We start from the raw sequence: 17,731 nt of genomic DNA on the forward strand, positions 1-17,731 counted from the left end.
ACAAGAGCAATTAAAATCTGATTGGGATAGAGAAAAGAGTTTATCTGAATAAATAGAATTTACAAAGGAGATTCTGTAGAAGTATATTTGAGAGTCTATTTCTATCAGATTTTAAAGCAAAAAGAGCTATAATAGTTAAAATATTTTAGTACTCATCCACAGATTGAGAAATACATTATTCTTTTGTGGTTTTATGTATGTGTGTATATTTCATATGATGCATATGTAAAAAATGCCTATAAGTAGTATCATCCTGCTGTCAGTCTTCGCTGGAGCTAGGGGTGGAAAAGCCTTAAATATGCCTTTCCCTGTCCCTTCCCCAGGGACAGCAGGAAAAGAAACTGGATTATCCTGAAAGAAAGGCATTGGGAAGTATTTCACAAAACCTTGGCCCTTTCACATAAAAATTTTTTTTTAACTGTGTGATTCCAGAGATAACATAAAAACAGTGGCAAAGGGCAGATTTTTTTTCCCCTATAAATATTGTTGAAATGACTAGTTAGCAATTTGGAGGAAAAATCAGTCTAAATCATCTAATAAGATAAATACCAAGTGAAAAGCATAAAGATCAAAGCATAGTCCCGCATGAAGAAAACAATTTCAAGATTTATCATACTCTAGAGGGGATATACTTCACAATGCTTGGGGTTTAGGCAGGGCTTAATGGTGACTTCATAGCCCATGAAGGCCTATAGTAATTGTAGTGATTCTGTCCAGCACCGTGTCCCTAAGAGCATCTGGCACAGAGTAGGTTCAGTAACTACTTGTAGAATGTGGGGATGCATGGATGTTTGAGTGAATGTGTAGACTCTTCGGTCTGATAAGCTGTGAGGGTTCTCTGTTCTTGTTCATGCTTTGGCTCCCTGGACCCTAGAGAGAAGAAATTGAAAAGACCTCCCAGGGCCATCAGGCACCATTTCTGACACTTGAGGGCTGTGCTATTCTTTATGTTCAGTGGGATGAAGGTACAGACAAGGATGAGAGCCTGGAACCATAGAGAAAAAATAAAGCTCTTTCAAGGATGTAGGATGGGGGATGGGTTGATGGGGACAGGAGGTGAATTTCTAAATGCTCTTTAAGTAATCACAATCCTCTCTTGTGGTGGCAAATAAAATGATGGCCTCTCCTGCACCATGTCACTTTCTCTAGCTACAAAGTAGCTAATAGAGAGTTGCAAACTGAAAAAGGAGTTCCTTCTTTTGGAGTTTTGTTAATTTTATAACTGCTAGATTACCGGGATCAATAGACCAGCTGCACTATAGTAATGGCTTGTTTACTTGTCTGACTTCCTTCCTGAAGGCTGGCCTTTGTCTGATTCACCACTGTATCCTCAGCATTAAGCCTATGCCTGTTTTAGAACAGAAACTTGAAAACGTGTCAAATGAATGAATAAGTGCCTACTGTGTGCTTTCAGGGAGCTGTAAATGAAGACCTGTAAGACACAACCCTTGCCTTGGAATTTATCATGTGAAAATATCTGGTGTTTTCCTTGTGGCATTGCATTTTTAGAGAATGTTCAGTATTAGGCTTCTACACGTTAATTAGCTTTGGAGACATACGGATCCAGAATACATTATTGTCATTTGTCTCGGCCTTACTCGTTCACTGAGTTCATCGTTGTTTTATCTTGAGCACAGCTCCTTTTTCCCTTCTCTACTGTAGAGTTATTAATAGTAATCGGAGCTTCCCAGCGTCAATCAGCAGCATGCCTGAAAGGGATGTTCAAAAGAGATAGGAAGGATTCATCTCCCAAGTAATTTGTATGCCAGGGAGTACCACTCCTTAGAAATCCTGTTCTTTGTAGCTGACATGGTTCACGAGAGGGCTGGCGTGGAGCAGTGAGCCACGGCAAACAGGGTAGACAGGAAGAAACTGGAGCGTACAGCTACAGCCCTTCTCCCCTACCTCGGGGCTGAACAGGTGCTAAGGAGCCAGGTAGAGGCAAGAGCTCTCTGTGGGAAGAAAGAACAAGGCAGGTAGGCAGACCAGAGCACCCAGGTGGTGATAAGGCAGTCCTGGAAGAGGGTCTAAATGCAGAAAGCAGACAGCAAAGCGTATGGGAGATGATTAAATGTCGTGGTTGAGAAGGGCGGCTTTTGAAAGCAACCCAGGTGTCCAACAATGGATGAATGGATAAGCAAAATGTGGTGTATGCATACAGCAGAATATTACTCAGCCTTAAAAAGGAAGGCAGTCCTGACATGTGCCGCAGCATAGATGAACCCCACCGACATTATGGCAAACGAGATGAGGCAGTCACAAAAGGACGGATGCTGCATGACTCCACTTATATGAGGTTCCTAGATCAGTTAAATTCAGAGACAGAGTAGAATGATGGTTGCCAGGGGCTGGGGGGAGTGGGGAATGGGGAGTTGTTTAATGGGGACAGAGTTTCAGATGTGCAAGATGAAAAGTTCTGGAGACTGGTTGAGTAACAATGTGAATGCAGTTAACATTACTGAACTGTACACTTAAAAATGGGTGATATGGTCAATTTTATGTTATGTGTATTTTGCCACAATTGAAAATTAAAAAAAAAATCAGAGATGATGTGAAAGGAAAAGAGAAAGGCATCTTTGAAGACAGGCTGGTCTGAGTTCAAATCCTGGCACAGACACTGACCAGATGGGTGTCTTTGGCAAATCAGGTAACCTCTTTGAGCTTTGGTTTTCTTTCTAATATGGGAGTGACAATTATAGTACCTATACTCTTGGCTTTTTGTGAGGATTAAGTGAGATACTGTATGTAAAGCTCACGGCACTTAGAAGAGCACAGTAGTGTGAGTTTTCACCACGATTGTCGGGAGAATACGTAACACTTCCAAATATGCAAGCAGGTGGCTTGCCTTAGGATGTCTGTGTGCATTCTAAGGTCATAGAGTTCCAGATATCCAGCTTCAGATTGAGGGACATGACCTCAGTGTGTAGTGGGGCCTGTAAAGAGCAAGGTATAGCCTCATGCCAGCGTCAGCAAGTGTTTATGGAGTACGTGCAAGTAGCCAGGGGCTGCTTAAAGCATAGGAATACAAAGATGTGATCCTGCGCACAGTATGGTGGATATGTTGTTATTAAGGTGAGAATCCAGTTATTTGAGTTGGGATACAGGATAGGGACTTAGTATTAGGTGTATTTCTGATGCCCAGTCAGTCATTAGAATTATGGCACACAATGTAAGAATTGGATTAACAGCTAGAGTAACTCTATGTATTATAAAGACTTTTCCAATTGCCAGTGACAGAAATCCCAACTCAACCTAGCTTGAGCATAAAATTTAATTGATTGCTTTACAAATGAAAAGGTAGTAGTATACATGACTTAAGGCATGGTTGGACCCAGATGTTGGAAATCTGTCTCTGGGCAACTCTTGACTCTGCTTTCCCCTGTATTGGTGTCATCCTTAGACAGTTCTCCATGATGGTAGTGATATAGCCACTAAGCCTCCTTGGTTTATATTCTATCAACTTAATGCTCCTTCTTCCTCTTTCTTTTCCTCTCTCTTCCTGAACTGTTTCATCCAAAAAGCCAGTAAGTGGAATTTAGCAAGCTAGGGGTCTTTGCTGGGGGCAGGGGTGGGAAGCTGTGGTGGCACAGAGCAGAGTGTTCGAGCCCATTGGGGGTGAGAAGGGTGTCCACGTGGGAGTGATGAATCCCATTTGGGGTAAGGAGGGCATTCCAGCAGCAGGGTGGGCTTTGCAGGGCATCAGAGTCCAAGGTGGGGGGTAACCAGAGCATCCAGGGAGAAGGGCTGCTCAGTGTATTGTGTCAAAGCCTGTGTGAGGTGAGGAGAGTATTCATCCAGTACAGGTTGTTGGAGACCAGGCAGGATGAGGAGAATGTCCACAGTGGAGGGCCTGGCACAGAGTGCAAGTGGGGTGAGGAGGGTGCCCATGAAAGAAGATATCTCAGAACGAGGTGTCAGAGCCTGAAAAAGGTGAGGAGGCTCTTCCTGTGGGGTGGAGGGCTTGGGAAGAGGTGTTCGAGCCCAGACGTGGTGTGGAGGGCTTTCACAGGGGAGCCAGGTTCTCAGTGTGAGAGATATGTGTTACAGATAGGCAAGGGAGAAAAATAAAAGCAACCCTGTCAGACTGGATTGGGATTTGACTGTTGCTGTCTTTCTCTATGATAAGTAGGTAGTTATAGATAGATAGATGGAGAAATAAATATAAATGTAAATGTGTATGTATACGCAGTAGTGGTGTGTGTGTATGTATATACGTATATGTATTTTTATCAGCATCTACCTACCCACCCATCTACCTACCTACTTATGTTTCTAGATACCATTCTTCACTAAAAGAAGCCTGGGGAAATGGATGATTGTGGGGCTGGGGCAGGGAAGGCACAAGATGAGCCTGGAATATTTTGTACATGAAAGCAAGGAAGGGCTAGAGAATGAGAGGGATCTGCCAGAAGGACTCAGGGGCAGTGTAAAGGGCTCCCCCTGGCCACACATGGGACGATGTGAGCTTCAAAATAAACAAGGATAATAACAGGTTAATGCCCACTAAATTAAACCAGGGAACCACGAGTTCCAAGTGACACAAACTGAAAGTTGATGACTATGAAGAATGGATATATGTGTGGTGTCACTGCAAAATACTAATTACAGAGAGAAAGGAATGGGGGGTGATATCTGCTAACGAAAGACTGAAGTGCTGATGCTGGAGATGTCCCACAGTCCCTCCAGATCCACTCTCTACTTTCTTCTTCCTGCTATTCACCGGGAGGCTGATCTCTACACACCCTCACTCCCTTGTGTTCTGGTTTCCACTTGGGTTTGCAATGATCAGCGGCAGCAGGTGATGGGAAGGTGAAGGGCTAAGTTGTCTGGCTCCTTGCTGGCTGGGCTGCAGTCTGGCAGTGGTGGGCTTCAGCACAGGCCTCTCTGATGTCTGCAGCTCTCCCTGATGGTGCAAAACCCTCCCCTGGGCCGTGTGGGGCCAGTGGTGATAATCACTTGCTACTGCTGTTAGCCTGGAGTGAGTCCCCATCCCTTACTAGTTTCCCTTAATCCTGTCTACACCTCTGTACAACGTCCCTTCGTTAAACCCTCTCCAGGGTGCTCCCTGTTTCCTCCCTGAACCTGACTGATACGGGGTTATCGCACCATTAGCAGAAAGAAGGGCAAAACAGTAACGGGAGATGTCCACAGCAACTGATGCTGATCGGCCACTGCTCCCCGATTAGAACATCCAGTCATCTCCCCCACAGGCAGGATTGGGTCCACAGCTGTCAAATGACCCAAGGTGTGGAAAGAGAATAAAATCAGAGTGGCAGCTCATTGACCAGAGAGGCATTTCGTCCCAGTCTTTTACACAGATACTCCTCTAAAAAGGAAGGACTCCTTACATTTATGTTGGAGAGTCAGATACTTTTCCTCACCTTCAGTCAAGGAGGTGGTAGCCCTATGTTATGAAAGAGTCACCGTTCAGAATGTCCTCGGCCTTTTGAATTAAACTGTCTTTGTGATTTCTTCCAAAGACGATTGAATAAAAAAACAACCCAGAGGTCAGGGGATTATCTTCTTTCAAGACCGTGCAGTCTTGACTGCACCATTATCACTAGAAAAATCTTAAGTGGCAAACATTCTTATTTCTGGAAACTTTCCATTTCAGCCACTTCTTGTGTTGTTCTGGAAAGCAAGCACAGACGAGGACACGAAGTAGACTTTCCTCATGTCACATCAGCTCAGAGGTGTCCCTTGTTCCAGTCTCTGAACATGGGGTGACACTTCTGAGTACAGCCTGCTAAAAGAGCAGGCAAGTACTCCCATGAGTTATTGGGTTGCTAAGCACCCCATTTGCAGAGTGATCCCATTAAATTACCCTGCAGCTCCAATTACAGGAACTCAGACCAGAGTCCATATTTAAGAGTGCTCCCTTGTCAGTTTCATCCTGGGGCTTAAATTGAATTCTTAATGTTAGTAGAGCAAATTAAAACATTTCCTAATTCTGCTAGAGGTAGCAGAGGAATCATATACTGGGGCCCCCTTCCCAATGTGGGCAGGGAAAATAGGTCATATTTGCTAAGAAGGGTCACTTAAATTCCCTTTTGGTTTCCATTAAAGTCCCGCATGCAATGTCCTCAGTCACAGCTGCAAACTTAGATGCCAGAGTGCTCATTTTCATAAATAGTCACATTCACCCCTCACTGTTTTCAACTTTGCAGTAACTTTCTAGAACACACTGTTTTAATTAACACTGACTTATCCGAGTTAAGGTCAGAATTCCAGATAGGCTAGAATAATTTGGTTGTAGAAGAAGATTCTGGATTTCTTTTATAAAGTTTTTTTCCTGCTGTTGCCTCTTTTTTAGTGTATGGGTATGTGTGTGGGGGTGGAGGGTTAGCCTTATTAGGTAGGCTATTTTCATTTAAGTGTCTTGAAGTTTACAGTAAAATACCATGCAGGTGGTCCCCAAGTTAGGCACGCCTAATGTGCCTAACTTGTGAATCTGTTTTGCATTTGTAGTGCCCATTGCATAATAACCTTGCCCCAACCCACCTCACTGCAAAACTCCTCTCTTCTTCCCTTCTTGCCATTTGCTGGCTCCAAAGAACAATCCTGGGGTTCTTGGCCACTGATGCCAGTTCGAGTACGACTTGGGTAAATTTCTGATCTACCACGTCTTTTCCATGACATCCTTTCTTCCTCTTGAAGCAATTACTCATGCAATACAGTTTCTGTGTGTCCTGTGATTTTCATTGCTCTGAACTCTGCTAATGCTTCCTCAGGCAATTTTCTCATATAAATGGTATAGTGTTTAAGACCATGAATCAGACAGACAAGTTCAGGAGTTGGTTCTACCACATATCAGCAATATGACTTTGCTTTCTATGCCTCAGTCTTCTGACCTATAAAATTGAGATAATAATATAATTATACTTATTTCTTAGCCCTGTTATGAGTATCTTGTAAAACATAAGTTGGACAGTATGGTGGGGACACATTGTAAGTGCTCAAAAACGTGATTTGTTGCTGTGCGTTATTATTTTTATTTTAGTTTCTTCTTTATTTTTCTTTCTTGCTCTATTCTCTCTTTTCTGATTTTTACTCAGGTGTTTGAGAAAAACAAGTTTTTCCCCCTTTTGATTATCTCCCCCATTTCTGTGTTTTTCAAGCTGGGGCACAGGCAACAACAAGCAGTAGTCCTTAGTGAGGGCTGGCCTGGGTGAACTCTACTTTGTTCTTCTGCTACTCTTCACCACTTACTAGTCCTGAGTGAGCCCCATTCATAGCTGCTGAAGATCAGAGAAATGCCGGGGATGCATTTAAATCAAGAAAAGCGAAACAGTCTGCTTGGGTGGGGAGGGTGAGGGCATCAGATATATTAGCAGTGAATACCATATCTTAAAATTTCTAACAAGGCTCTTCAGAATTCTGGGATTTCTACCTGAGTCCCCATCCCCTTCAAATTAAATCTGCTTTTGGATTCATACAATTTTTCAAGATAATGTTAATGGAAAAAACAAAATAGTTTCTTAATTGATTTTATTATTTTTCTTATTTGTATAATTGTTACTATTGTGATAGTATATTTTTTTATTGAAATTGCATAGCATCTTAGTTATATTCAACATTAAATAGGCCTTTGTGTTGTAGTCTATAAAATTATTTCTATGGGGAAAATGAGTTCTAAGTCCTTAATACCTAACTAATGAAAGAAATTTTTAGAAGGTTACAAGTTTGTAAATGGAGGACCGCATGTATAGTATAAGATGTGTAATGCAGGTGATCTTTTACTAGGCCCAACCACCATTCTGTCTAGATAAGACATTTACCAGGGGAGATGCAAGAACTCATTTAATGTCAAATGAAAATGTTATTTCTCTGCAATTGGATTGGCTTTTATATTAGTCAGGGTTCTCCAGAGAAGTAGAACCAATAGGATATAAACACACACACACACACACACAGACAGAGAGAGAGAGAGAGAGAGAGAGAGAGAGACTGACTTATTAAAGAAATTGGCTCATGCAGTTTTGGAATCCAAAAAATCCCACAATCTGCTATCTGCAAGATGGAAAACCAGGCAAGTTGGTGATAGAGGTCAGTTCGGGTTTGAAGGCCCAAGAACTGGTGGACCACTGGTGGAAGGTCTGAGAACCATGGCTCCAGTGTCTGAGGACACAAAAAGATGGATATCCCAGCTCACGAAAAGAGACATAATTTGTCCTTCCTTCTCCTTTTTGTTTTATTTAGGTGCCCAAAGGATTGGAAGATGCCCCCTCCCCCTCCCACTGGTGAGGGTGGATCTCTTTTCTCAGTCAACTGAATGAAATGCTAATCTCTTCTACAAATACCCACACAGATACACCCAGAGATAATATTTTACCAGCTATCTGGACATCTCCTAGCCCTGTCAAATTGACACGTAAAATTAAACATCACAACTTTTAATCAATCCCCTTTGTAAATGGAAGTCTTATCCTTTAGCTCAGGTTTACTCCATGACTGAGTTGAGTATGAAGGCTATAATCATGGAGGTGTATTGCATTGAATATGATATTGAAACCCAATTTCTAAATTCCTAAAAATATAAACAAACACAGAATTTGTTTGCTCATGTTTTTAAATTGGAGAGGTTGAAGAACTGTTGCAGATTTACTTTTGGACTAGTTTGAGTAATTTATCAACATTCAGCCTGTTTCCATTATCCTTGCCCACCCACTGGTTCAATCAAATTAAGAATTTTAACACCAGGCATTTAAAAGGGAAAAGAAAAAGAGATTCATGCATTTGGATTCTTCAAAGAGAAAATGAGAGAGAATTCATGCCAATTTCTGTATTTTCTTACTTCTCATCCCAAGTTACTGCTGTCCTTGGCAAGCAAGTCATCCTCAAATTGTAGATTGTGTACCATATATCTATTTGAATTCCCTGGGGTGCTCATTAACATGCACAGTCCTGGGGGCCACCCAGACTTTCTGAGTTGGAATTTCTGGAGTTGGGGTTTGGCAAATTGGATGGTTAACAGTCTCCAAAATGGTCTGTATGAACTCTGAGGTTTGAGAACCACTGATGCAGACATTCTGCCTTAGGATGTATATGGTTGACAATGAATATGATGTTAATGACCCCTTTTGAGTCAGGATTTGGTTTTGCTGGACCTCCATTTTTTAGATTTTTGTCATTTTCCTTGTCTTTACATGGTTTGCTCTGTTCATGAGTGTTGTCTGTGTCTTAATCTATTCTTCTTATAAGTACCTCAGTCATATAGGATTAGGGCCCACCCACTGAACGTCATTTTATCTGATTTACCTCTTTAAAGGCCCTGTCTCCAAATACAGTCACATTCTAAGGCACTGAGAGTTGGGACTTCAACATGTGAATTTGGAGGGAGGCAATTCAGCCCATAACAGTCTAGATGGATTTCAAAACACTATATAAATAAGTGTAAGATGAACACTACCGATTTATGATCAAGTTCCCTCCCCATTCTGGCTCCTGGCCATTGGAAGGAAGCTTATTCCTGATTAGTCTCTATGTCTCCCTCCTCTAAGGCAGCAGGAAGAAGGTAGGGACAATGACAACTTGCTTTTCCTTGGCTCTGTTCCTCTGAAGCTCCATTTCTTGGACTGTAGGAGAGTCTAATTACTATGGACTCAGCTGCTTTAACGACTAAGAATGGTGGCTTTTGAAGGAAATATGAAGCCAAAAGTCTCTTCCTAAGTAATTCTAAGATGGCCTTTCCTTTTATTTTTTTTTAACTGGACAACATCTGCACTGATTGTGCAAGAGCAGTGGTGGCTGAAACTGTGGGTGCCTCAGCAGGAATTAAGGCAGTGGCACCAAGCTGTACCTGTAGTCATTATAGGACTGCCCCACTGTGCATTTGCACCGAAGGAAAGAAAATGCCAGTTCCCCTTAAAAATGCCCTTGCTGGTAAAAATGATTAGGTTTGCTAAATTTCAACCTTTGAGTATCCCTTTTTTTAGTAATATAGATGACAAATGGGAGGTATGCATAAAAGCACTTCTGCACACAAACTTGTGGTGGCTATTTTGAAGAAAAGCAGGATTATAGGATTGAATTGTGAGCCAAATTAGCCTCTTTTTTTTACCCCCATGAAATACCATTTTAACTTCAAAGAACAAGTGATAGATGAACTGTGGTTATTCAGACTCATGTAGCTGGCAGACGTGTTCACAGAAATGAATGAAGTGAGCCTGTCACTTTGTGAAAAGCGACTGACAGTGTTTGATGCCCATGATAGAATTCAAGCTTTCAAGTGAAAATTGGAATTTTGGAAAACTTCTGTTACTGTGAACGTGATAGCTTACCAACATTTGAAGATTTTTCTAGTGAGGTTGGTGATTAACAAATGTGATTTTTTTTCATATTATGTAATGAAATGTGTCAATATTTGGGAAGCCAGCATAATTCATGGAACCACTATTTGCCAAATGACCAATGCATGATGCTACAAAATCATGTGTGTGTGTGTGGGGGGGAAGATCTATTCAAAGTGTGAGATAGACCAACACATTTTTATGTAGCAGTTTATTATGATTTCAGATTCTCATTGCAACCAACATTTAAGAAACTCTAATTGTCAAGTTTTGCCATATTATCAGAGAAGAACATTCACAATTATCTGAAAGGATTATTACAAATGCTCTTTCCCTTTTCAACCACATATCTAAGTGAGGCTGAATTTTCTTTATTTACTTCAACCAAAATATATCGAAGTAGATTAAATGCAGAGGCAAATATGAGGATCTAGCTGTCTTCTATATAAACTAAACATTAGAGATTTGCAAAAATATAAAAACATGCCATTTTCTGACTAATTTTTTGTGTTTAGGGATATATATGAAAAACATAAATGTATTTTATGTAGCATGGAATGGGTTTATCATTGCTATTTTAAAATGAATTGATAAATACTTATTTAGAAAAATTTCTCAGTTTCAATTTTTTTTTTTTTAAAGATTTTATTTATTTATTTGTCAGAGAGAGAAAAAGCGGGGCGGCAGGGAGCGGTAGGCAGAGGGAGAAGCAGGCTCCCCGCAGAGCAGGGAGCCCGATGCGGGACTCGATCCCAGGACACTGGGATCATGACCTGAGCCGAAGGCAGTCGCTTAACCAACTGAGCCACCCAGGCGCCCCCAATTTCTAATACAATGTATACCTATGCATATAACCCAATTAAAAAAGGCTTTTTGGGAGCCCCAGTAATTTTTAAGAGTGTATAGGGATCCTGAGATCCAATAGTTTGAGGATACCGAATTAGACATTTTTCTAGCTATGTTGTGGTAATTAGTTTAGAGTTAACTTTGATTCATGGTACACTTGGAAACAAATATATTCACTATCTGAATGCTAAACATGGCTTGACTTTTGCTTTTTTCTCCTTGGGAGAAAAATCATATTGGTATTCTATACCAAACTATGCTCATGCATAGAGTAATGCCTGTTTTACCTTTCCTAATTCCAAATAAGGTTAGATAATCATGAACAAATTGGAAAACAAAAAGCCTTCTATAAAAACTAATGCTTTTGAGAGCTTTGTTTCAGTCTAATGAAGATGTATTGAAATTAGCAGAGATTAAATTCTGCCCTTTAGAAATGCAGTGGGAAATCTTGCCATAAATGTGCTTTTTTCCTCATTCTGCTCCTGTTTTGTCTTTTTCCATTTTACAGAGCCTTTGTTTCCCTCTTCTCCTTCTCATCTTTCTTTCAGACCTTTTCTTTTATTCATTTCTCCCCCTTTTCCCTCTGTCTTATTATAGCTGGAGGTAATTTCTCCTGTGCTGCAGTGTGTGGTTTCTGCGGTGTCCTCTAAGAAAGCTGCTGAATCAGTAAGTATGAGCAAGGCATTGACAAAGCGTAGGTGCGTCTTTACATTCTCAGCTCTAGGACTTCAGCAGTCTTCTGTTCCGTATGTAAAATTCAACACTGGAGTCTATGCTGTGCTTCCATTCTTAGATTTCTGGAGGCTGTGAAGGAAAGATAGGGAAAAGGATTTTAACTTAAGACTTCCGCCTTCTAGAAGAAATGACTTCAAAATAGGTCCTACTGTATACTGTGTTCTTCATAGATTTCTTTCTCATTTTTCCTCTAGTCCAAAAGTCACTCCCGAGTTGGCCTGAAATCAAGCACGAAGCAAAAGGTATGTTTTCTTCCCCTCTACATTGTTCCTTTAAAATATCATTATTTTGGCGGATGCTTTTATTTTTTTCAAAGAGAATGACTTGTTTTGGGAAGGTAAGGATACTCCCAGAAATAAGGCATTTTGGGATTTTCATTTACTTTGCTTCTACAATAGCAAAACTGAAATGGGAGAAGAAATCCTTGAAATGAAATGGAACGAGAGAGATTCTGGAAACCCAGTGACAGAAGCTGAGAATTTCCCAGGGCTTACAAGCAATTCTGAAAGCAAGGTCAGAAGATAATGTACCAGATTCAGTGCTCATATTTTTTAAGCCCTTTACTTTTTAAGTAAAGGAATTTGCTTCTATCTCAGTTCCTGTTTTCACTAAACTTTATTCTCTCAGGATCTGCTATGGAGAATGACCCTCACCTATGACCCATGGTGAATTGGCTAAAACATGAGCTCTGAGTTAGAATTGGTTTCAATTTCTGGTTCTGTTACTTTACTAGCTATGTGACCTTGGACATATTTGTACCAAGAAGATGACTGTACCTACTAGAGTAGTATATTTTAAGGATAAAATGGGATGAGATAACATTTGTGACAACACTTATATCCTAATGCCTAGCACAAAATAGGCACTTCATTTTTAAAATCCTATATTATTTGATTGGTCCTTTAGATACACAAAACAGTAGAAAATTTGAAATTCCAAAATCTTAATCCCCAGATAGACACAGACACATACACGCACATTTACATATATTTAAATTATGTTAATTCCTGGTGACACATAGGGCAGTGATATAAATAGATTTATTAGAATTTGGAGAAGCTCCTGTTAAAAAATTCTTCTTTTTTTTTTTTTTAATATTTTATTTATTTATTTGACAGAGAGAGACACAGCAAGAGAGGAAACACAAGCAGGGGGAGTGGGAGAGGGAGAGGCAGGCTTCCCGCTGAGGAGGGAGCCCAATGCGGGGCTCGATCCCAGGACCCTGGGACCATGACCTGAACCGAGGGCAGACGCTTAATGACTGAGCCACCCAGGCGCCCCCCAAAATTATTATTCTAATGTCGATGTTTGAGCCTGTTGGAGTACTTGCCTAACCTTTTAGGATAATGGACGTATTAACTAGGAATACCTTTCTTGATGTCAATTGTTAGAGAAAAAAACACTTCAAGAATGCAAAGCATCTAAGAGGTGCTTAAGGAGATTAAAAGAGGTAACATCTGTGAAAGCTCTAAGCCCAGTGCCTAAGAACATAGGAGCTATTTTTATTAGCGGAACATCATATTGTTTGGGAAGAAGATGGGCAGACACGGGTTCCAGCCCCGCTTCAAACTTACCAGCTCATAACAGCGAACACCCGTAGAGCAAACACTGCTCCAGGAACAGTTATGAGCACTTATTTATTTATTTTATTTTATTTTTTTAAAAAAGATTTTTATTTACTTGACAGAGAGAGAGGGAGAGAGCAAGCACAAGCAGGGGGAGCAGCAGAGGGAGAGGGAGAAGCAGGCTCTCCGCCGAGCAGGGAGCCCGATGTGGGGCCCAATCCCAGGACCCCGGGATCATGACCTGAGCCGAAGGCAGATGCTTAACCGACTGAGCCACCCAGGCGCCCCTATGAGCACTGACTTAATCCTCTCCCATCTAGGGTGAGGCAGGGTCAGAAATGAAACCCAGCCAACCTGGCTCCAAAGTTTATGCTCTTAACCTCTTGAACAAGTGACCAGACACAGGGACTGAGTGGGAGGGGCTGGGAGGCAGCAGTACTGGGAAGTTCCTAGGCCCCTGGCGGGAGGTCATAAGATGTTTGTGTGCAGGGATGTGAGACTTAAGGGCTCCAGGCCGGGTGCTCTCATGCTCTATGGGCCCTTTTGCTCTTGCATGGTCGATAGATTGGGAGACAGGACCTGGAACAGGCAGGGCCTTAGAGCCTTAGAAATCGCTAACCGAGAAAGGATCAGGACCCTCCCGTGTAAATCAGGTTGTTTTTATGCTTTATTTCCTCTCTGTGTTTACTTTCTGTTTGCTTAAAAGTGCCAAGTATCCTGGTATCCCCAAAGAACTTATGTATGAGTTTTGGTCAGAACTTTAAGGGGAAGCTGACCTGCAGGCTAGCATGGTAGCCGTTCATTTGGCAAATGAATATTCTATTGCCCCAGTGTAGAATTTCAGTGAGCGTGTCTGAAATAAATAGATAGCTCTTTTGTCCCCTTTCCACAAAACTTACCTTCTACTCCCCGAGTATCTTTTCAAGATTCATAACCATATTGGTAGTAAAAATAACATACAATCAGTGTTCTGGTACTTTGCAAATATTCAGTGGTTGCACTGTTTTCATTCGATTTCATTTATTTATTTATTTGTTTGTTTATTTTTAAATATTTTATTAATTTATTTGACAGAGAGAGAGAGATAGCGAGAGCAGGAACACAAGCAGGGGGAGTGGGAGCAGGAGAAGCAGGCTTCCTGCTGGGCAGGGAGCCTGATGTGGGGCTTGATCCCAGGACCCTGGGATCATGACCTGAGCCGAAGGCAGACGCTTAACGACTGAGCCACCCCGGTGCCCCTTCATTCGATTTTAATCAGAAAGAAAATTGAACTGCCAAAGCCTACAGTAACGGAGTGTTTTAAGTATTCTGTCTCCTGCCCAAACATTTCTCTGGTGTTCAGAGATCTTAAGTTTACAACGTATATCCTTTCTTCTATTAAAACCATCTTTTCAGATCTGATAAATAAATTCACAGTAAGTTACACTTGAATTATATGGCTTAAAGTCTAATCTCTCCTAAGAGTGTTTGCATTTTAATAGGTGACAGAGCTAATGAAAGGGTGGAATTTCTGGCATTAGCAAGCAGGGGACAATTTTGGGTTGGTAGAAAGATCTTATCCTTTCTCCTAAAATGATATCGTTTACCTGTAAGATCAATTCTGGAGGAAATATTAACTGATTAGATGACCTAGGGTCACGAATGTATCTAGTGGGTAGGGAGTCAGGGCTCCAATTTGAGGCACCGAGGTTGGCCTTTTGCTACTCAGCCCATGATCATCTCCTTCCTCCCACTCCATTCCCTGCCAACTTCCTTATTAATGAGTGTAATATCCCTTTTTCCCATGCAACTATAAGCTCTCCTCCAAACAAAAATTGTGTTTTGTTAATATTTGTGCCTTTCCTCTACCCCCTTCTTTGTGGCACCTAATATCTGAGAGCTTCCTAAATGTTGAAAAGTGTATTGAAAAAACAGCCCATACTCTAAAACCGTATTATGGACAATAATAGAGCCCAGTATTAGTCTCAGGTCCCTGGAGAAGTAGCTTATAGTTTTTCCTGCTAAAGACTAAAAAAGGCTCTTGCACGTTTCCTGTGGTATTATTTTCATTTTCTAACTCTACCGTTAGTCTCCATCAGCAGTGTTCTTTTGCCCTTCTGCACCCTCCTTTCAATTCCCGCCCCCCATGCACAGCCTCTCCCACTATCAGCGTCCTGCCCCAGACTGGTACATCTGTTACACTGATGAACCTACACTGATGCTTCATTATCACCTGAAGTCCATAGTTTACATTAGGGTTTACTCTTGGTGTTTAACATTCTGTGGGTTTCAAACAGTGTATGACATGTACCTGCCATTATAGTATTATACCCAATAGTTTCACTGTCCTAAAAGTCCTCTGTGCTTCCCCTGTTCTAGTCTTTGCTCCCAACCTCTGGCAGCTACTGATCTTTTCAGTCTCTACTGTTTTGCCCTGTCCAGAATGTCCCATTGTTGGAATCATACAATATGTAGCCTTTTCAGACTGGCTTCTTTCACTTTATAATATGCATTTAATGTTCTTCCATGTCTTTTCATGTCCTGATAGCTTATTTGATTTTAGCGCTGAACACCAGTAGTCCATTGTCTGGATGTGCCACAGTTTGTTTATCCATTCATCTACTGAAGGACACTTGGTTGCTTCCAAGGTTTGGCAATTACGAATAAAGCTGCTATGAACATTCATGTGTGGGTTTTTGCATGAACAAATTGTCTTCCATTCATTTGGATAAATACCGAGGAGTGTGATTGCTGGATCAGTTTTTCTTTTTTCTTTTCTTCCTCCCAAATGACTCACAGCCTTTGCTTGATTGCCTTCAAATTTCTATATCAATTTGTGTGTTTTCTCAAATGTCCTTCCTGTTCTTGGCTGTGTATTTCCTGCATGGAGCCTCCTGAGTCCCTGAGAATGATCTATGCCCCACTTGGAAGAATGTAAGGAAAGAGACACACTATGTAACAATAGTACAAAGAAGTTTTTAATGGAACAGCTAGATTTGGGCAAGTTAAGAAGTAAAAACCAGAAGCTGAGCGTCTAAGAGTTAAAATTCTGTCTGCTCATGTGTTTCTGCTGGCATCAGAGAGAGTCATTTGGGCCCTTTACATAGCTGTGAGGATCTGAACAATGAATCTAGCTTAAGGGACATTAAAAGTCACTGCTTTCTAGTAGTGGCAGTTCCCCTTGAAGGTCCTGGCAGGAGATGGAAAGGAAATCAGACTCCTTGAAGTGGAGTCCATATTATCTTTCATCTGTGTTATCTTTTCATGGCCTATGAAAGATGCCCAGTGGCTTTCTGGAAGATGCAGCCCAAATGAAAAATGACAAAACAAGCAAGATGAATTTAAAAGAGATGGAGATCATCTCTACAGAGTACAACAATAGGGATTCGAAGAGAGCCTACTATTTTTTGCAGAAAAACAAAAACAAAAGTAAAAGACACCTGAATTAGCATTTCTATGTTTTGCTTTTTAAAAATGCTATTTTACTTTTCTAGAAAGAGGGAAGTTTTTCAGACAAATATTGTTCAAAGGATCAATGGCTGTGAATCACACACACTGACAGTAACTTTTACAGTTATCTCATTTCTGAATTGTATCCTTAAAAGACCTGGAAGGACAAACTGGGCATTTCAGCAATGTAGGTCAAATTCTATTGCCATGAGCTCCAGGGGACTGTCTGTCCAGTGCTTTTTCCCCCTCTTGGACTTGTGTTATATTGAATAGTATTTGGAAAATAGGAGCCTTAGGCTGTGGCTCTGAAAGTGTGTCATGGACTTTTAATGTGATGGCATTTATTAAATGGGTATTAGAGTCATTTCACTTTTCATCTTATTCCTTTCCCCCCCCGCCTTGCCTTGGTTGAAAGCAATCTAAGTCTAACCAAAGTTTGTAGTCCCTCCATGTCTCAGTCCTCTGTGGCTCAGGCCAAAGGTCTCCTTCATTCCTGTCTTCTCTCCCTTAATTTTCCAATACCCTGAGACATTCCAAAGATAGAATGCATGCTCAGACTTGCTAAAGTTACAGCCTAGTATCTCTAACTCAAAAGAGTTGGCTTTAAGGGTGGTTTAGGCCTATAATTTTAAGCATTCATTTAATCAAAGAACAAATGTATTTGTATAAATGCTATGGGAGATGAGGCCTGACCTGGATTGCTCAAAGCCTCTGCCATATATTTCTGGAGCAAATGAGAAATAATAATGCCTCCAAGTACAGCTCTCCTTGTTAAATGTTAAATATGGTCACTGCCCAATTCCTCTGTGGTTCTCTGAATTTCAGTAGGTCTCTTTAAGCTGGTCCTCTAATGGGCTTTTCTAGCCT

The 17,731-nt window shown here is 41.1% G+C and overlaps 1 protein-coding gene across 5 annotated transcripts in view; it reads left to right on the forward strand.

Annotated features, from left to right (window-relative positions):
* The window catches only part of RASGEF1B (RasGEF domain family member 1B), a 555,855-nt gene that overhangs the window by 100,396 nt on the left and 437,728 nt on the right, over nucleotides 1–17,731 (forward strand). For 3 of the 5 annotated variants that reach the window (XM_035004687.1, XM_035004688.1, XM_035004689.1), the window contains one exon: nucleotides 12,065–12,112. In XM_035004687.1, coding sequence (XP_034860578.1) covers nucleotides 12,065–12,112 — 48 coding nt within the window. Of the gene's footprint in view, nucleotides 1–3,838; nucleotides 3,931–11,732; nucleotides 11,802–12,064; nucleotides 12,113–17,731 lie in introns of those variants that run through there. The other 2 variants (XM_035004695.1, XM_035004694.1) reach the window with 2 other exon arrangements.

This window comes from Mirounga leonina, unplaced genomic scaffold (assembly GCF_011800145.1).
Source record: "Mirounga leonina isolate KUSES-001 unplaced genomic scaffold, KU_Mleo_1.0 Mir_129, whole genome shotgun sequence".
NCBI classification, from domain to species: domain Eukaryota; kingdom Metazoa; phylum Chordata; class Mammalia; order Carnivora; family Phocidae; genus Mirounga; species Mirounga leonina.